The sequence below is a fragment of the Chelonoidis abingdonii genome, chromosome 22, assembly GCF_003597395.2.
Source record: "Chelonoidis abingdonii isolate Lonesome George chromosome 22, CheloAbing_2.0, whole genome shotgun sequence".
Taxonomy (NCBI): domain Eukaryota; kingdom Metazoa; phylum Chordata; order Testudines; family Testudinidae; genus Chelonoidis; species Chelonoidis abingdonii.
The window spans coordinates 12903624-12925480 of NC_133790.1; the positions used below are offsets into that span (position 1 = coordinate 12903624).

The window sequence follows — 21857 nt, forward strand, 5'->3', positions numbered from 1 at the left end:
GGCAGCTGAGCCAGACCAGCCACGGCCCTGCCGTGGATCTTTGTCATAACATAAGTTGATGGCCTCATAGGGTTTCTCTTCTCTGACTTATACCAGTGTAAATCAGTAGTAACTCCACTGAAACCAATACCATCACACCTATGTAAAGCTGGTCTGAGTAAAGAATGAGGCCCAGAGGGCCAAGTACACAAGTTATATAAATGAGTCTAAATTGATGTGATGTGCATTCTTCTGGCCACCTCAATGTGCTTATTTTACCAACATAAACTTCCTCTAGAGCCTTACTTAGGCTGTGTCTACACTGCCACTTTCAGTGCTAACATTTTTGTCACAGCATAGTGCAGACACTGCAGTAAGTCAACCTAAGCTATGTTGACTCCAGTTACGTTATTTACGTAGCTTAACTTAGGCCTTATCTACATTACCGTGGTAAGTTAACCTAAGTGGCTGTAAAGGATCTCAATTGATGCAAGGGTGTCTAACTTACACCATCATACATGGTCCCTCTGAATTTGGCTTGGATTCCCTGTCTTATGGCATTTTTCAGTATGCCCTTTGTGTTGAAACCTGCGTCACTGTTAGGTCTGATGTCAGCTGAATGCTTTCAGATTGCAAGTGCCCCTGTAAAAGGTAATGGCTTTACAATCACACCTGGTTTGTTAGAAGGAGAAAGGAGAACACTAAGAGGTTTGTTTTTTTTTTATAGAAGGACGACTTATCAAATTACAGATTTATGAACTTTGGGTCTGCCACTCTGGTTTACTGCATGGAAACGAGAAAACAAAAGATTTGTACTGCATGATATAACACCTATAAAAATGATTCAGATGGTTATAAACAGACCAGCTGTGAATAGCACAATGGGCCTAATTTCAGGATATCTTTTCAAGATGACTCATGAAGATGTAGCCAATTTACTCCAATTAAAACTAGTAAGAATAGAGCCACTATAGATCCATTCTTCAAACAGAGTACGCCCAGACAATAGAGAATGGATAGGGAGCTGTGATGAGATGGAAGCTTTACCTTGGAACCATTTGATATGAGATGGGATACAGCAAGGAAGAAATATATTGCAGGGAACTATCCTGCAGAGATGGGGTAAGGAAGATGGCCTAGATAACCTAGAATGCTCTTTCCCTATCTAACTGTATGGCTCTATGATGAAAATTGTGATGAACAAACCATTGCCTTGCTTTTACCAGGAAGCTCTCCTAATTGAAGTAATGATTCTGGGGCCAATTCTCCAACCCTTACTGTCCCACGACTGCTTGCCCATCTCAGAAGCACCACGAGGGCACACATCCTATGCAAAATAATGCAAACAAATCCTCCTGCAGACTTTGTGTTATCTGGGCTGATAAAGAAATGTTGTACCACTCTGGAGTGCTAGCTGTGCAAGGTATAATCAGCCCGTGGAAACAAGATGACTAATGATAATTACACATTGCCTCCTTCAAGATAAAAGCAAGTTGACCTCTTGAAACACTGCAGTTTAGTTTTCTAACAATAAATGGAATCTCACTTCCCATCTATTTCCCTGAGAAGAACAAAAGTATCCCTAAGGAGAAAGAGGTTAATTTTCTTCTTGCCCTCTTTGCCTCATTTGCTACCTCCCCTGGCAGCAATTCCACTGACAGCTTTCAAACAGGAGCAAAACAATCAAGCTCTGGAAATAAACAAATGAGGTTTGCATGAGAAATTAATAAATCTTCAACGTTCTGAAGACCAGACCCTGTCCTGTTAAAAATTGCTTTTAGATTCCATGTGTATTTCTGAGCACTTGATTTTCTGACTTTTCACCACAGCCATCAGTACCAGCTGCTAGGGGAATTCATACTTCTGTCACCCAGTTTCAAGTCCCCTAATAAACTTCTCCATGTTATTTGCAACCATGATTGTACATTATTTGGACTCATGATTCATTGAACATGTTGCTATGCAATAAAAAAAACAAACAGTCTGACAAGACTGTTTTAAAGAACCATACCACTGATGAGTGATTTGCTGTAAATGATTATACCCTAAAAGTGGTATTCCAGTGGTAGTCCAGCGGGATGCTAGACAAACCTTAAGTGCTTTGCATTGCCCATTCTTGTAGCGGTTATTATGGTGACAGGGAAGATATATACTCAGTTACCCTGGGGCTGATTCGGTGACTCAAAGCAATGAGCAAATAGAGATGGGGCATGATAGGCAACACTATACAGACACAAACATAGCTCTTGACTGTTTAAAGCACAAATATATGGCCAGTCTCCAAAGGGCTCAGTTCCCCTTAAGAACAATGGAAACCCTCCCCGCTTTCTACCTCATTCACAACAATGCAAGCTGTTGGGTACTGAGCTCTAGAAAGCCTTGTCTAAAGGATACAGAGGGGCACAAAGACCCAAAATAGGAAACATTAACCCAACCTATCTGCCATGACAAACCCTATAACAACCTCATGCTATGAGATTAGGTTCTTCAGTGTTTTCTCCCACACCCTTCTTCAAAGGCAAAGGTTGGTGAAAAAGCAGGGGCCATCTTTAGATTTGGGTACTGAGATCCAGGGAGTGATACAAAAGCTCAAGAGCCGTTAGAGAGGGATGATGTCAGGAAAGCTGAGAAATGAAGGAGCAAGAGAAAATGAGATGGAAAAGTCTCAGTTCAGAAAAAGGGTTTGCCCAGGGAGCTAACCCCTGAAAATCCAGCCAGCCAGGACAGTAAATCTTAGTGTTTGATCTTCAGTTCCCACCTTCAGCTGGGGAGAAGGCGGGGGGGGGGGGGGAATACTTTATTGCTGCAAACATGACTTTCTATAAAAAACAAGATTTGTGTTTCATAGTTGAAGCAGTGGGATGAGAGTGAGCAGACCTGTGTTCTATTCTTACCTCTGTCACTGATCTGCTGTGGGACCTTAAACAAGTCACTTATGTTCTGATTATCTCAATTATAATTCCTAGTGTCTGTGTCTCCCCCCCCACACACACACACGTGCACACCACCTTGTATTCCCATGTAAACACATTCTAGAGCATTTTGGGGAATGCCAAAATGTTTGTCATCAGCAAAGCAGCACTAAAGGGCTCCATAAGCTGCACATTACATCACATATCAGCAAAATATAATACACTGTAGTTCAATTACAGGATTCAGACCAAAGAACTAATAGCAGCTTATTTCAAAAAGCGGGAGACTGACTTCCGGCTCCCCCTAGCCAGACTCTAGTTGGAGGGAAGGAACCTTTTTTTATTTCATTTGTTAGACTGGATGTTAAAAGCAGCTTTAGGTTTCTGGGAGCTGTGTAGGAACAGCCAACACTTCAGTAGAGCGTCTGCTTTCCTTTGAGGTTCCTTGGTGAAATGCTGGCTATTGTTCACAAAGCCGCCCAAAAAAAGAAAAAATAATTTCAAGAGCAGGTCCAGCATGGGAAAAGTTCTTTGCAGTTAAAAGGTGTAATAATCTGTATTACCAGCACCTTTCAACAGCACAAGCTGTAGGCCTGGGCCCTAGAATGCAGTAAGCAAAGCATTTACAGAGTTTTACAAACATTATTAAGTCTCATAACACCCCTGCAAAGTAGGAAATATCACCCTCTCCCTGGGAAACCTGAGACATAGTAAAGTCGAGGGCCTGATTTTCAGAAGCGCTGAGCATCTGCTATCAGTGACTTCCTATGTGGTTATTCTTGGTATTACTGTAGTGTTTAGAAGCCCAATCTTTCTTCATGGAACTTGCAGGCTAAATAGACAAAGGTCAGAGGGAAAACAGAAACTTGCCCAAAGTCACCCAGTAGATCTGTGACAAAGCCAGAATTGAAAGCCAGGTCTCTTGATTCTGAGACCAGTGCTCTATCCAGAAGACCAAGGGGCCTTCTGGAGTTCATAGATTAAATTAATTCCTGAAAATCATGCTCCAGTTGACTTGCTCAATGAGTTGGTGGTTGAGCTCGGAGGAGAACCAAGAAATTTTGACTCTGAAACCTGTCTTTTGACCCCAGGTTTACATTCCTTGTGCTGGTCAAATTATTCATTGTGACTATTTTTGGGTGTGAATTTAGCTCATTTTTATTTTGGGGTCATAAAGGGCCTGATCCCAAAGACTCTCATTGATATCAACCAACTCTGCTCAGGTCCAAATGGTTTGTAAACCTATACAGATTTCTGTGAATGTGTTTGTAGCAACACACTAGTTACTTTGCTCAAACGATTTCCAGCAAATGGGTTTTCCTAATATTGTTCAGCTAGACTGTTTGTAGTGGGCGATTTTGCTCCCTGACTAGATGACTGAATAAATAATAGCAAACAACAAAATGCTCTTGTTCACTCATGACTCTCACTCTATAAAGAATAGCCATTCCTCACACATCAGTAGGGATAAAATCCTGAAGACTGGTGAATACCAAGCATAAAAGGAGGTAAGAACATAGCTGAATTGAATGGCAGTTCTGTCTGTGAAGGAAAGTTTGCAAACTGTTTGTTTCACAGATTTTAATCAGCTCTTAGGTTAGAGTTTTGTAATTACAAGTTGTAGCAAATTGGGAACAGTCCAAGTTCATCTCCTTCCACTATTAATCTGAACTCTGTTAGATTTTGAGAGCGCTGCTAGTGGTGGGTGTCTGAAGTAAACCGCAAAAAGAGAAAATTCAGTTAAAAGGACCATTCGTCAAACTAACAACGTGACTTGCTATGGAAAAGTGTCTGCTTTTATAGACCATACCTCTTCCTGCTATTTATATAATCTTGGTTTATGGGTCTCAATTTAGTCCCTAATTTAGCAGACAGGATGTCTGGAGTTGTGGAGATCAGATGCCTTAAACGGATTAGTTCCTCATACAGAACCAGTAAAACTGATCTGTGAGTTATAGATCTCATTCTTAATAGCAATACAGTTTGCTTCCTGTGAGCAGTAAAGCTTCTTCCTGGGGCTGCTAGTTCAATCATCAGTATCTGATATGGAGTGTGTCAGAGCAATAGAAAAGAGGGAGAAATTAAATAAGGGCAAGAAGAAAGCTCTAGTGAGTAGAATTGTTCCAAACCTATTGCAAATATAAAAAAACTATAACGTCCGACCCTGCTTCTTGGCAAAAGTCCCACTAAATTTAACAGCAACAAGACTGAACACTTATTTCATATTATGTCGTTGACAGAAATTATATCCCACAGGCCCTGACTCCTACATTTCTTGCACACCTTGCCATCAGTGGAGCTAAGACAGATTACACTAGCTCCAGGATCTTCCCCTCACGTTCCTATTGACCAGGATTTCAGCTAGTATAAATCAGTGTAGCTTCATTGACTTTGCTGGAGCAGTTAACACCAGCTGAAGATCTGGCATTGCCTATGCAAGGATTGGATGTTATGCAAAATTGAACAATAAATAGGAACCAGAGAGTCAAACAAAGACTTAAGTGGGATGACTCAGATGAGTAAGGTTACTCTCTTAAGTAAGGGTTATAGGATTGGCCCCTAAGAGGAGCAGGCAAAGGAGACAAGGTTTTGGGTTTTTTAGATGGAGATTTAAAAAGATGAAGAGTCAATTAGACAGAAAGCTCAGGAAAGGCTGATTGAGGCATCAGGAACTCTAAAGAATGTTGTACTTGCAATAACATTGTTCCAAATGTGTGAAGGGAAAGAACAGAAAGGTGGCAGCAAGTCCACGGGGGGGGGGGGGGGGGGGTAAAAGGATGCTTTTTCAATACCTGGGCCCTGATTTGCAGGATTCATACAGGTAGGCCCAGTGAATAGATTTTGCACAACTGCCAGCAACTATCCTGAAGGAACCCCACTGATTGCAAGGGAGCCAGTTGCAGCATGATGGCCCTATGCAGTACAGATTCATTGCTGTTGGCTCTTAAAAAAAAAAAAAAAAAGTCAAAACCATTCTTTTGGCTCTGCATAGGAATTAAATCAGCCCACATCGAAGCATCTATTGCTGAACAAAGCTTTGCACAGCTTGTGCCTTCTGTGTAACTTGCAATCCATCCATTCAGATTGTTATCATTTTGACACAGTGAGAAACAATTCCTAGCAGTGAACAGGCTGATAGATACACTGTGCACAAACAATAATATTCCAAAGGCTGCAAAACACAGACTGAATATAAAACTGTAATCAGAACAAAAATAGCTCTGCAGTTCCCAGAAATCACCTGTTAACGAAGCAATAAGTGGTACATATTTGTTAAAAGAAAATTGAAAAACAAAGTAAAAAGGAAGAACAAAAGCAAATTCCCCCTTGGTGCCAGTTCTGTCTTGCTCCCAATCAATTCAGGGCAGGGCTGATCACCACATACACGGATGCTGGAAGCAAAGACATTTGAATAGAGCTAGACTGCGAGAGAGCAATAGGGATTGAGCTTTTATCAGCTTCTGTGAGAAATAAACCCTTATATGGCTTCTAAAATTCTAAGGGGCAGCTCATCACCACCTAGAATGTGCCCACGCAGATGTCTAAGGGTAAGTCCTCCCTTTATGCTGCCTGCCCACATTTCTCCTGCAAGCATGGGGAAAAGAAGAGCTTAAGGACTAGATTCACCAAGAAACCAGCGATGCTTAGTGTGGCCTGGCTAACTCTTCAGCGCCTAGAAAATCACTGGGATTCACATGCTTGGGCTTCCTATACAATGAATGTGTAACAACAGGTTCCTCCAAATGGGGTTCACAAAGGCCAGCAGGCTGGGTGACTGCCTGCCTGCCTAAGACAGACAATGGGAGATGTCATGGAGAAGGGAGTGTCCTAAATCCTGCCCCTCTCAGGGAGTTTGGCTTTTAAATCCAGGCTGCAGGAAGGCGCCTCCCTCTGCTTGGGATGCTCAGTTGAAAACCCTTGTTTGGGAATTAGTCATCTACAGCATTTCTTGCGGTGGGCTCTCCCCCCCATAACTTGTAGCCCAGTGTTTAGGGTACTCACCTGGGAGGTGAGAAACTACAGTTCAAATCCTCCCTCTGCCTGAGAGGGAGAAGGGATTTGACCAGGGATCTGCCAATGCTCAGGTGAGTGCCCTAAACACTGAGCTACAGGATATTCTGATGCTCAGAATTTATCTGTGGGGTTAGGCCTCACAGGCCTGTTGGTCAGAAGAACACCCATCATCCCTTGGTTCATGCGCCATGCTGGGGTAAAGCATTCGAGCAGCTGCTGAGGGGCTGGAGTTCTCTTGTGCAGAGGCAGAATGGAGGCACTTAAGGAACTCTGCAAAAAGTTAGGTGCTGAATGAGCCTAGGTGCCTACTGGGTTTGGTGGCAGTTAAGTGGGGGTACTGTGAATACCAGTGGTGCCTGACCCTGGGATTTAGGTGCCTAAGTCACTGTGTGCATCTGCCCGCCCCCGGCACAACATTTGAACTAGCCAGGGAGAGTAGTGATCTGCTATTGGCATGGGAAAATAGGATATTTAACCCTTCCCTGGGTTGTGCCTCTGAGCAGCATGACTTACCTGGACTGTGCCTGTGGCGGCGCAGCTACGTGGCACCTCTTCCTCTGCACTAGTGGTAAAAGACAACCTACATCTATATTAATTGAACAGGGCATTGCTTATAGTCATCCAGCACAGCTAGGCAACAGAAATCAGGCTTTCCCATTCAGTGTTTTGAGGTATCAAACTCAGTATTATCATCCTGGTTACCAAACTTCATAGCATTAAATCCAAAGGGCCATGCTGATGCATTGTTAAGGTTGCTCAATCTGAATATTCAAACACCAGCTAAGGCTCCAAAAGCGACATGTACTTGGCTGTGTTGTATGGTTTAAATGATTAGGGCTAGTCTCCTAAACTATTCATGTAGCCAGTAAACCAGGAATAAAAAACAATATGGATGTGTAATGCATTGGAATTAACATAGCTAGGGGACCTGTAGCTTCTGCATTTTCTGAATTTTTTTGACCTTATTGTTGCTTAATGCAGCTTTTTGCATTTATTTTCCTATGCATTTTTTTAAAGGTCAAAGAGGAAATGAAACAAAGTTTGGGGAAGTGGGGGCAGAGGAGGAGGGAAGAAAATAAAAAAGGTCAAGAAAAAATGCTGCCAAGCTCCTAGCATGGTTAGTGAATCTCATAACTCCTTGAACCAGTCATTCAATTCACCCGTGCAACAAACTGGCATAAGAGCTATGCACCACTTAAGCAAAATAGGTCTTAAATAGGATGCAAGTGACACAGACCTTGTGCTGATCCTCTGCACGAGGTTAATTTTACCCCTAAACACCACCCAGTTTAAATGGATGTGCTCTTAAAAAGATGCACATGTATGGAGTGCCTCTCTAATTACGTTTATCTCCTGCCCTCATACTGCACATGGTCAATGTTCAGTCTTCAAAGGTCTATCACCTTTGTTAAATCAAAACCTGTTAAAAACAAATATGCAGATTTAGTATTTAGGTGCCTAAAGAAGTAGAAAGTGGTTACTTGGACATAGGAAAGGGTTTTCCCAATATGTACACATAGAATCATATCATATCTATCAAGTAGACGGATAGAAATTTATAAAAGCACCTAATTGAATAAAGCACTTAATTCCCGTTGACTATCAGTGGGACTTTGACACCTAACTTACTTTGATGCTTTTGCACATCACACTACATGACTATCTACATCGTTAGGCACCTATATCCCTTTGTAAATCTGGCCCAAACTGACTAGTCCACAGTTTTCATTGAGTCTAGCCCACATGTCAGTTTTCATGTCATTCCCTCTTACTGAAGCATTGTTCGGATAGTGTGTTTAGAATAGTTTTGCAATGGGAAAAGTGCATTTGTTGTGGTCAAATGACTCCAAATATGGCTGAAGTCATTTTGCTCAAACTTAAATTAAAAATTAAAATAAACTCCCCTTTTTTGAAGAAACCAAACAGGGACAAGTTTATCCCAAAAAGCAAAATTTCATAAAATTGGATGTGTGAGAGACAGCAGACGGGTACGAGTGATGGGTTCCTAATGGAAAGTGTTTTTAATATCGGATTAAATGAGAGATCTAAAATGTCTAAATGTCCAGATTCCATTTTCTCCATGTTTCCTAAGGCCCCTCGCCTGCAATGAGTCATGTGTGGGTGGACCCCATTGAAATCAGTGGGGCTCAGCCCAGTCACAGGGTTTTGGTTTCCCCCACAAGAGTTCATTGCAGGATCTGGGTCCATGGCAATGTGTCAGTGGGAAATATTTCCTGTGTTGCTGTTGAAGTGAAGGACTTTAGCCTTGAAAAAAATATCATCCTTGCATCGTGAAATAATTCTGCACCATTGATCACGTTGCTCTCAAGACCAAATTCTTTGAAGTGTATATTGTAAGTGAATAATAGACCTCGGGGTTTATTGTATTCCTTCAGTCCCTGGCTGACAGACCCTTTGTAGAATCAAATTGAATTGTACTAAAATATTTGTGGCCAAGGACACCAAGCTTCTCATTAATATATACATTTTAAGTAATTCAGGCTTTCTTCTCTGACACAACCCTTGACTCCATGCAGTGTTTCTATGTATTCTTTTACTCAAAAACAAAGATTTGTTTACTTGGGTCACTGAGATGACTGATTTGGCACTCAGTATTTAAAGGGATTTTTCCATTGAGTTATGCCAGGGGTAGGCAACCTATGGCATGTGTGCCAAAGTCAGCACGCGAGCTGATTTTCAGTGGCACTCACACTGCCCGGGTCCTGGCCACCAGTCCAGGGGGCTCTGCATTTTAATTTAATTTTCAATGAAGCTTCTTAAACATTTCAAAAACCTTATTTACTTTACATACAACAATAGTTTAGTTATATATTATAAACTTATAGAAAGAGACTGTCTAGAAATGTTAAAATGTATCACTGGCATACGAAACCTTAAATCAGAGTGAATAAATGAAGACTCGGCCCAGCACTTCTGAAAGGTTGCCGACCCCTGAGTTATGCTATACAACAGCCTCATTTTTCTCCTCTTGTTTTCTGTAATCACCATGGAGCCTTGCCCTAACAAAAGATATGCAGTTGTAGGCACTTCTCTCCTGCATCTACACCCTAACCCCACCAAAGGGGAAGTTAATATTGCTTGAGACATTATTTCCTATTAGCAATCTGCAAGCTCCTCAGGGATGCAATAGTTCAGAGGGTGGGCTGGTTCTTGGCTCCACCTCCTCTTCCCTCAATATTCCCATCCTGACCTACTGATCTCCAACTTTACTACAGCCCCAGTTCAGTAAAGAATTTAACTTTAAGCATGTGCTTAAATCACATTGGCCTCAACAGGAATTAGCATGTGCTTGTATTTAAACACGTTTAAGTGCAATGCTCACTAGGAACTGGATTACTCACTTGCTTTGGGGACTTGGGGCCATGTGCCATTGTTAGGACTTAGATAGCTCCGAGAAGGAGGAGTCTTTTTTCTCCACTTCCTCTCTCCCCACCCCAGTTCCACCAGCGTTGCTTCCCTCTGCCAACAGAAGGCAGCATTTCTTCCTTGGTATCTTTCAGGATTTTAGTAATTTGAGGTATAGGGCATGCAGATCTCCTGCATCCTTCCACCTTGCATAACAGAACTGCACAGGTGCCAGTTAGCTAATAGTCTTTGTGCCCATGGAGAAAACTAGAAGGTTATTCCCCAGTACTTCCATGAGAGTTTTGAGAGCAAGCCCTTGCTGAATACTTTCTGGTTGTCCAAAGCTTTGGCCTAGGCATGTCACCGCTGAATCATTTGTTAGGAGAAAATGGATTGTGATGGAGTCACTATGTACATGTTCACAAGCCACCTGGCTTCACTCTAACTCAGACCTACTTTCAGCAAGAAAATAAAAAATTAACTGCAAGTTAATTTGTTGTATATTGTAAGTTGTATTTTGTTTTAACTGAATGCACATGGAATGAGCTGTTCTCATGCTTTCCATACTTAGAAACAGACCAGGTACTTTTTGTTCAATGCTCTTACAGCTGCTACACTCAGTATTGATGTTTACATGCACACATGAAAGTTTCTTTAGTACAATTTATTGCCAAGAGTCAGTATCTCTCAAGGAAATAGAGAGAACAATGCACTGGAAAAAAAAAAAGACAGACTTTTGGAGAGTAGACAATTATGTAAGATAAACAGTAATGCTTTGTGACTTCAGTTTGGTCAGAGGTCCGGGTCCTACATGCAGGCTGGCTGGTGTTCTGGTGCAGCAAAGACGACAGAACATCCTGAGTTAAACCAGCAAACAAATCCCAGAACTGCAAATTACCTTTCTGGAAATGCCTGATCATGTAAGGTACTGATCATGCTTAATTCCTTTTGGTGATGAAGATAAACATCTTGCAGGAGATTGAAAGCATGTTGCACCTCACACCATTGGGCCCTAATTTAGGAGGCTGTAGGTGCAGAGACGTAAGGCCTAATTCTGATGACACATCTGTCTATATCCATCAGCTGTCTCTTGTCTTGTACTTAGATTTGAAATCCCTTGGGGGAAGGACTGTCTTTTTGCTCTGTTTGTACAGCGCCTGGCACAATGGAGTCCTGGTCCATAGCTAAGACTCCTCAGCACTTCAGTAATAATAATAAATAATAATATGGTTTGTGCACAGCCCCCACTGCCATAGTGTTTGAATGCCTCACAATCTTTAATGAATTGATCCTCACAAAATCTCTGCGAGGTAGGGAAGCACTGTTATTCCCATTTTACAGCTGAGGAACTGAAGCACAGAGGCAAAAAGCATGAAAAGTATTTTAGGCACCTAATTTCCATTGCTTTCAATAGGAGTTAGATACCTAAATGCTTCTGGGACGGACAGACTAAGCAACTTGCTCAGAGTTACACAGGAAGTCTCTGGTGGTGCTGGCAACTGTATCCACAGTTCCTTGACCACTGGACCATCAGTCCTCTCTATTTATATACAGATGCATGAGCACTTGACAGAAGTGGTCTTCCTGAGTTCAGTGAGCTTCAGTTGCCCATAGTCTGGAAGGCACTTTTGGATCCTTGGAAAGCACTATATAAAATTGAAGCTATTATTTTTATTTAAGTGCAACCAATGCGCTCTTATCAAATGACTCATAAGAATAATGCTGATGAAGTTCTTTCTATGTGCTGTGAACATAAATACGTCCTACTTCATTTTTTTTCAGTGATCAAAAGCTGACATGGCTAATCATTTATACATCAGCAATAAATCTGAGCAACAATTCGATGGCATTGTCTGTGAGAAGATTTTTTTTTTTGCAATCACTTGCGTGCCAAGAAATAATTGATAAAAGTCTCCCCTCGGATGTGTTAAAAACATACTGTTTGTTTGGCAATTCTATTAAATTTCCTGTCATTTTATCTTTCAGGTTGACAGCTAAGGCAGTTGCTGTATTGTTACCGATCTTGGGAAGTTCATGGATCTTTGGAGTTCTAGCTGTCAATGACCATGCAATGGTATTTCAGTACATGTTTGCAATATTCAATTCCCTGCAAGTAAGTAGATAATGCAGGTTCTGGGGGTTCAGACAATAGCTGTAGAATACCGCAAGCTTGCAACTGACAGATGTTTAGCAATGTTTTCTTTTGTGTATATTTTTCTCATCTTCCATCCCCTTTATCTCATAATCAGTGCTATTTCTCCAGTCTCTGCAAAGACAGTGAAAATACTGAGCAATTGAGTGAGGCCTCTAACAGCCATCAGATGAACAGGCATTGAACACTGCCCTTGACAGAGTTTATTCAAATTTCATTTCCAAGAGAGTGAGGCATCAAGGACTAGATTTAACAGTGGATGCACCACTGAAATTTTTCAAGTTTGTAAAGTCAGTTTAAGATTTTGTGATCCTGAAGGAACCAAATAAGACAATCCTAAGTGGCTGAGTAGATCTCATCAGATTGAGCAACAGGGTATGCGTGTTGCATTTGACAAAAGGTTAGTAGGAAAGAGGCCCGCTGATACATACAGCACTTGTGATAGGAGGACAAGTTAGAAGGGCCCTGATCCACCGAAAGCATCCCTAGGCAGGAAAGGACTTAAGCATCTGCTTATAGTTAAGCAGGTTCTTGAGTACAGACATACAAGTAAGGGCATGTTTAAATTCTTTCCTGGACCAGAGAGGTAAAAGCAGCACTTGTGAATTTTTTGGTTATCTCACAAAGGAATTCCACAGATAATCGAACAGATAATACAGCATAGGGTCCCAGCTACAGCTGGTTGGAAAAGAGCTTTGATTGCCAACAACTAAAATATTTTTGATTTTTAAATTTTTGGATTTGGAGGCAGACACTTTCTGTGAAAATTTTGGTGAAAACTCAAGTTCCTTAAAAATAAAGTAAAAGTTTTAGATGGAAATTTTTTTTACCAGTCCTATCAGTAGCCTAATGTTGTAACTGATTAAGTTAGGGAAGAATTTGACCCATTCATGCTCAGTTGTAAATTTCGGTCTATTGCACCCATGCTTAGTGCAATACTTCAAGTAATAACCTGTAATATTCTTCTTCCCTTTTTTGGTTTCTTTTAGGGATTTTTCATCTTCCTGTTTCACTGTCTTCTGAATTCAGAGGTATGCCCTTTATTCCTCAGTCACAATTGCTTAGCAACGTGTATGTTTTTTATGTAGTCACTGTCATTACAATTTATGAAATCTTCAGGAAAGTAGGAACTCAGTAAAGAACTCAAGTGCCATGGGCATAAAATAAACAGCGAATGAACCCATTATGGGCACTTGCCTTGTCACTAATATTTGTAAGTTTCTGTGGGAGAAACATGAAGCTATCAGTGATTTTATGGTTCAGAGGACTCCTGGCCACACATGACCGCACTTTGTAGCACTGTAAGTCATTTAGCGCATTTAACCTAAAGAAGCAGAGTTTCTAAATACGTGACGATAGATCAGAATTCAAGTCTAAGGGGAAACGGGCATGGATGGAGACTTGCATTCTATGGGCAACATTTCTGAAGTGAGAATGTTTGGATTTCAGAGCCAGAAGGGAAAATAAATATTAATCTCAACAAAACAAACTTTTAGAACTCACTAATCCCTTTATTAATGAGAAACCAGAGTAGAACATTTCCTGGGGACTTTTCTTGGCAGGGTGCAATGTTTTTTGCAGTGGACTGAAGGGGGGTCTTTTCATGCAAGGACTGTGTCACTGGACTGACTCCCTTAGAGCCAAAGCTTTAGCCAGATAAATTAGGCCTTGCACAGGAAATTTCTATATGGACTGGAGCAGCCAGAATGCTCCCCTCTCTCAGGGCACTGAGCATAAAAGCCCAGCAATATGCCATTTTTACTGTAAATCAAAGGTGGTGATGGAAGCTGCTGTCAATGCCACGTGGTTGTTTTAATCAGTGGATCAGCGTATACACATATACCTATACTGACCACTCTTCTGCTTATCCCATGCCTCTTCCCTCCATGCTACACATACACATTGGAACCAGTGTTGCTACTTTAAAAAAAAAACAAAAAAAAACCCCAGCCACCTACTAAGGAAGGGAATTCATAAACTCCTCCAAGTGATCAATTGCTTTTGGAGAATATTTCTTATTAGTGCCATTGCACAGTCTCTACGAGGGTCTCTATTTAAAATAGACCTTCTGAAAAAAACTTTTAAAAAAATGCTTTACTCCTCAACACTCTGTGTAACAGGTAGTCCCAGACATAGGAAAGCAAAACTGCTAGCAATATTTCGACTCAGTAGAGTAAGGCAGAGATATAGGATTTTACAAGCAATACATAAGACCTGTTTGAAGAAATACTGTAAAAAATGGCAGTTCTCTTGATTGCCTGAGAACCCTGGCAATGCCAGAACTACAGAGCAGACTACATCCTTTTTTATAGAGTTATTTTTTGTTTTGTTTTTCAAAGTAAAAAGGAGAACAGCAACAAAAGTAGAGGGAGAATATAAACAACAATTATAGCCTGCAATCACAGCGGGAGAAATACAAAAAGGTACATATACAGCACCACAGGAACTACAAATATACAGACCACCTTACCCAAATTTGAATTGTAGCTGTCAGGAAAACAAGAATATGTTTGTGTGTGTTTAAAATCGCCAACCATTGGCTCCTTTCTGCTTTCAGAATGGCAAAACTGCCACTGACTTCAAAGGGTGCCAGATCAATACAGTGATAATTAATTCTCTCCAGATTTACTAAGTCTCACAGATTGACATGCCACTGAACTAGTTAGTTAATTGTCCTATTTTTTCCTCTACTAGTGTTTAGCAATTAGCATTTTGTAAATCAAGCTGGATTCTAATGTCTAGGGGGTGGTATGGCTTAGTGACTAGAGTACTGGTTCTATTCCTGGTTCTGCCACTACGCTGCTGGGTGACCTTGGGCAAGTCACTTCCCTGCTCTGTGCCTCCGTTTCCCCATCTCTAAAATGGGAATACTGATATTTCCCCTACATTAGCATTTAAGAACATGTTTAATTGCTTTGTCACCTCCTTCTAAAATGAAAACACAATAAACGGACATACACCCATCACCACATTTCTGGGTGGCATGGTTTTACTTTATCCAACTGGAGAGAAGTTGAATTTCATCAGAAAGCATCATGTAGTTCAGAAATATACGGGTACATGTAAGACTGTAGCTAGGGTGGCTAGTATTCTGTTCCCTGCCACCTGTAAATGTGATCAGACACTCAAGTGCCAAATTAAAGGCAATGCTTTTAGAGAATGACAAAGCAGCACTAGGGCTTAATGACATGAACAGTCCCATTGATTTCAGGGGGGCTGTTTGACTGAGAAAGGTGAGCTGGAGTGGCATGGGATATGATCTCTGTTGTCACTATGAGGACATACTTCTTTAGGACTTCAGTGGAGCAGTGGGCAGTGAGTTGGAGGATCATGGTGGGCAAGTTTTTCATTGACTTCAGTGGGGCCAAGATTTCACCCTGTGTGTGCGCAAAGTGAACATTATTCTTAAAGTGTGAAATTCACCTCTGCCTGACTGGCCAGCCTCTTTAAGTCCCACTTTGGCTCTCCAGATAAGTGGTGCCTAGGCCTCATGCTGGAATTTTAGCTACGCTGCAGTCCTGCTCTGAAAAGTGACTACGTAAGATGGCACCTTTTGCTCAACAGATCCCTCTGCCTGTTAGTGACTAAAATAAATACTTCATCCCATTTTTACTTCCATAGAGCCAGCACAGCATTGGAGAAGCAGGCTGCATGCTAGTCTGGCTTACAACCATCAACACAATTATTTACTAAGCTCCCAATCCTGGGCCAAAGCCTCTCTGCATAGACACCTGTTCAGCCATAATATAGAAAGTGATGGAGTTGCACTAGTGTTACTTGATTATTAGAATCTGCAGAGCTGGCAGTTTGGAAAAAACAACTGCCTGGATCATCTCCTGTCAGGGAAAAATTTGCCAGGAGGGGTTCTGGAGAAGGAATTCTGATGCCAGATCCCCTCAACCCATCAGAGAGAGATGAGTGTGCCTGTGCATTGTCAGGATTTGCATCCAGTGAAAAAAGAAAACAGGCCCACCTGCAAACTTGGTGACTCACATAGAACCTATGGGATCCCCAGAAGACCAGGATGGACTGCACAAAGCCCCTTATAGACTCATAGACTTTAAGGTCAGAAGGGATCAATATGATCATCTAGTCTGACCTCCTGCACAAAGCAGGCCACAGAATCCTACCCATCCCCTTCTATAAAAACCCCTAACCTATGTCTGAGTTATTGAAGTCTTCGAATTGTGGTTTGAAGACCTCAAGCTGCAGAGAATCCTCCAGCAAGTGACCCGTGCCCCACGCTGCAGAGGAAGACGAAAAACCTCCAGGGCCTCTGCCAATCTGCCCCAGAGGAAAATCTCTTCCGACCCCAATATGGCGATCAGCTAACCCTGAGGCTCGCTGGGCAAGAACTTCAGCTGCTAGCACTCAGGAAGATTCTCTGCAGTAACTCAAATCCACATCCCATCTAACATCCATCACAGACACTGGGCATACTTACCTGCTGAAATTCAAATATCAATTTCAAAATTAAGGTGGTCCCATCATACCATCCCTTCCATAAACTTTTCCAGCCTTAGTCTTAAAGCCAGAAATGTCTTTTGCCCCCCACACTCCCTTGAGAGGCTGTTCCAAACTTCACTCTCCAATCGTTAGAAGCCTTATCAATTTCAAGTCAAACTTCGCTATGTTCCAGTTCTATACGCCATTTGTTCCTGTGTCTACATTGGTCTAATGCTTAAATAATTCCTCTCCCTCCCTATATTAATCCCTCTGATATATTTATAAAGAGCAAGCATATCCCCCCTCAACTTCTTTTGGTTGAGCTAAACAAGCCAAGCTCTTTGAGTCTCCTTTCATACAGCCAGGTTCCATTCCTTGAGTCATCTAGTAGCCCGTCTCTAGATTGTTCCAGTTTGAATTCTTCTTCTTAATATGGGAGACCAGAACTGCACACAGTATTCCAAATGAGTCTCACTAGTGCCTTATATAACTGTACTAACACCTCCTATCTTTGCTGGAAATACCTCGCTGATGCATCCTAAAACCGCATTAGCTTTTTTAACGGCCATATCACATTGGCGGCTCATATCATCCTGTGATCAACCAATACTCCAAGGTCCTTCTCCTCCTCTGTTGCTTCCAACGTGATGTCCCCAATTTAATAACATTCTATATTAATCCCTAAATGCATGACTTGCACTTTTCACTATTAATTCATCCTATACTATTACTTCCAGTTTACTAAGGTCATCACGAACTTCCTGTATGATATCTCCGTCCTTCTCTGTGTTGCAATACTTCCCAGCTTTGTGGTCATCGCAAACTTTATTAGCACATTCCCCGCTTTTTTGTGCCAAGTCAGTAATAAAAAGGTTAATAAGATTGGTCCCAAAAATGATCCTTGAGGAACTCCACTAGTAACTCCTTCCAGCCTGACAGTTCACCCTTCCGTACGACCATTGTAGTCTCCCTTTAACCAGTTCCTTATCATGCTTCAATTTTCATATTGATCCCCATCTTTTCTAATTTAACTAATAATTTCCTATGTGGAACTGTGTCAAATGCCTTACTAAAATCGAAGTAAATTAGATCTACTGCATTTCCTTTGTCTAAATAATCTGTCACCTTCTTAAAGAAGGAGATCAGGTTGGTTTGGCACGATCTACCTTTTGTAAAACCATGTTGTAATTTGTCCCAATTACCCTTGTGTCTCTGGGGTGCACCTGGAGGCCACAACAATTGGTGGCTCCTGGCAGAGCAGTTACTTTGGAACTGCATGGAGTCCAGGGAAGTGCCCCCTTGAGTGCACAGATTAACTGATACAATCGGAGCTTATATTTTTACTTATAAAATGTGCAAATCTGATCATAGACCTATTGATAAACACTAAAATGGAATCCCACAATATTATTATTACTATACAGTAGAACGGCAAATATTCCATAGTAATATATGCATATGAACCCTCATCCATTTATAAGATAAAGACAATACTTTGTATCTGAAAATAAATAAAACAAGATAAGGATCATCATTTCCTGACCGCCTTCTAATGCCTCTTTCCAAAGGTTAGAGCTGCCTTTAAGCATAAAACCAAGGTGTGGTCCCTCACCAGCAGTTCCATTCGCAACATCAATGTGAAACCCTTCAATTCTGATATCGTAAGTACTCCCATCAATGCCATTTTTACCCTATTGTACTGGCTGGAAGGTTGTAGGGCAAAGCTGTGAGACTAACTGTTTTTTTTGGTTCACTGGCAGTTCTGAAAAAAAAAATCAAAAGAATTGTTTGATTTGGTCAAGTTGAAGTTAAAAAAAATATATTTTATGGGAAGGAGTGGGAGGTTTTCAGCAAAGTGAAAAGTTGGAAAAACTTTATTTTATGTCCAAGGAAACATTTTTGTTCAGCCTGAAACTGTTTCATTTTGAACTTTTTTAACACAAGCAAAGGAATTGAAGGGCTGCATTCACAAAACCAGGGAGCAGAGATGGAGAGAGGCCCAACTAGGGTGACCAGATAGCAAGTGTAAAAAATCAGGACGGGGTGGGGGGTTATAGGTGCCTATATAAGAAAAAGTCCCCAAAATCAGGACTGTCCCTATAAAATAAGGACATCTGGTCACCCTAGACCCAACCCAGAATAGCCAATAGCCTGATGGTTAGGACACACACCTGGGAGGGGAGTGACGGGGGTTGCAGTCCCTGCTCCCAAGCTGGGATTCAAACCTGCGTCTCCCACATCCCCAGTGAGTGCCCTGAGCACGACGCTAAAGTGGGTGTGGGGGGGTGTCTCTCCGTCCGTCCTTCTCCTTCACAGCTTTGTGTAGCCCAAAAAATTTGAAAAGTTTCATTTTCAAAACGTTAAAACAATTTGTTTAGACATTTCCAAAACCTCTCTTTTGTTTTGACTGAAACATTTTGCCCAAATGGACACAAATTTTGGCAAAATATTTCATTAGATAAGGATTTGCATTTTTTTGTGTGCGAAAATAAAAGTTTCAGCTGAAAAATATTGCCCAGCTTTAGAGTAATATTGTGGAAAGAAAGATGAGATGACGGGGGCACAGAAGTTAATTAGCGCTTGTCTCTACAGTGTGTTCTATAGCCAGTGGCGAAGGGCAAGTGTTGTGACTATAGGAGATACTCTGAAAGCAGAGGACTAAATTCTGTTATCTGATAAGTCAGTGAGTAAAATTTCTAAAATGTCAGATTTGGGGCCTGATCCAAGGCCTGCTGAAGTCAGTGAGAGTCTTTCCATTGTCTTCCATGAGCTTTGAACCAAGCCCTTAAAGAGTTTTCTTGCTATTAACTTCAGCTGATGACCATAGTTTTTGGTTAGGGTTAGAGCTGGTCAAAAGTCAGAATTATTGTTTCATGGGAAATTTCGTTATTTCAAAATTTTTGAAATTTTCAACCAAACAGAAATGTTGCAGTCATGTTAGTTTGTTATCAGCTGGCAAGGCCTCCAGGATTCGTGATTCCAAGGCAGCCCTGCCATGCAGACTCCCCCAGGGCCAGGGACTCCATGGCTTCCTGGCTCCATGGCTTCCAGACTCCATGGGCCAGCTGGCTCTCCAATGTTCACAGTAGTTGGCTCCCTGACTGTCCAACTCCCACAACCTTGGAAGCCAGCTGCCTCAAGATTTGAGCAGGCCCAAGATTATGGAAGCTCGGGGGCCAGTCTGCCTGGCGGGTATGCCCTGGAACCACAAACCCTGAAGCCTGTCCCACGACTTCCAGACTCCCAGCTTTCTGGCAGGGAACCTGGAAGCCCTGTGTGCCCCAGCTAGAGCCTATCAGGCTTCTGTGCCAGTTGATTGCCCAGGCTGCCTGACTCGCAGGGCAGCAGGTTCCTGGGCTGCAGGGATCAGTCAGTCCAGGCAGCCAGCTGGCCTCAGAGTCTGGAAGCCCTGGTGTCCACATAGCAAGGCTGTCTTGGATCTGCAAATCCTGGAAGTCCAAGAGTCCCAACTCCAGGGCAGTCCTTCAGGTGTGCTGCCAAGGAGTTGGCAAGGTGGCAGGGAGAGATGTGAAACTGCCTGACAGGCTGGGTTCTAACTGTGTTCCTTCATGAGATTTGTCAAAAGTGACAGGTTGGCGTGAAACACTTTGCTTTTGACAAATTGGCATTTTCCAATGCAAATTTGTTCCAGCAGACAATTTCCAACCAGCTCCAGGCAGAATACCTTTACATTTGAGTCCCATAAATGAACATTTGTATAAACAAATCAGTGTGTATATATGCATTCCTGTCTCTTTCCCCCACTCAAGGAGGGCTTAAGTCGTCTTGAGACAAAAGAAATTTATTTTATGAGAAAACTGGCTATTAGAAATGATAGCTTCTGAAATGATTGGCAGTGATGACTGAATAATACCCGACAATACATGTTAAATGGCTTCTTTAGAGCTTGTGCTCTCCAGAGTCTAAGGTAATGTGGAGTCTAGATTGATGCCTTCAGGCTTTCGTGTCCTCCAGTCAATAGCGATTTACCAGAAGTAGTAAATCTAGTTTCAATACTATTTTGTCTTCCAGATGACTGGGAATAGGCCGGGTACAACTCCTACAAAGATGAACACCTGGGACAAGAGTACTAATTCAGCCAATCGGATTGATTTATCAGCAGTCTGATATTAGAACCAGATTCTCTCTGAAAATCAAGCCAAACCCTCAGGACCTCCAATACAGCCCCCACCATTATTTTCTCACCATTAATGCCAGTAGGAACTGCTCTTCTAATCACTGCCTAAGAAATTGAAAATCGCCACATTGCTTTGCCGAGTATGTACAAGTCTGTCCTCATCTGCCTCCCTTCCAGTGTGTAATGCAACCTATCACTTGGCCATTAGCAATAGCTGCAGAGTAACTAGCACTACTATACACCGGATGGTTTTGTCAGTGACCATGACAACACTAGGGATGGGAAGGTTATTGCTATCGAAATCTAAAGATCACGTATTTCAGGAAAGATGCATTTTTGTGCTCTGCAAATGAAATGTTTCCTATTGTGATGTTGTAATAGGGCTATTCTTGTTTAGCTGTGCACTCTGTTTACATGGAATATCTTAAGTAATCAGTTATCCCAGTGAAGCTTATTACCACCACATTCTGCCAACAGGCATTTCACTGGAACACTGTACGGAAGCGAGACCTCGAGGGGAAAAAAGAAGAATTCCAGCCATTCAGCCCACTCTATAGACTTGGGACCTATGAAGCAGATATACACTACGTCTATATATACACAAACAATGTGTGCAATATATATATTACGCGCACACCACACACACACACACACACAGCGCTAACTTTTTAGATATTCCTTTTTCCAGATCTGCAATATATATAAATGGCTCTGACTACCCTGCTCCAATCCGCAATGTTAGTTTCAGTTAAAGGGCGATTTCTGTCTGCTGACAAACCATAATAGAAGCTAGTTGTCTCAGTCTTTCAGACAGATCAACAATGGTCCATTACACGCATTTCACAAATGG

At 41.8% G+C, this 21857-nt stretch overlaps 1 protein-coding gene across 1 annotated transcript in view; it reads left to right on the top strand.

Moving 5' to 3' along the window:
* The window catches only part of ADGRD1 (adhesion G protein-coupled receptor D1), a 266747-nt gene extending 245143 nt beyond the window's left edge, over nt 1-21604 (top strand). The window contains exons 22-25 of the mRNA XM_032805984.2: nt 12258-12384; nt 13413-13454; nt 18438-18530; nt 20902-21604. Coding sequence (XP_032661875.1) covers nt 12258-12384; nt 13413-13454; nt 18438-18530; nt 20902-20997 — 358 coding nt within the window. The 3' untranslated portion in view covers nt 20998-21604. The remainder of the gene's footprint in view (nt 1-12257; nt 12385-13412; nt 13455-18437; nt 18531-20901) is intronic.
* Nucleotides 21605-21857: the final 253 nt, after the last annotated feature.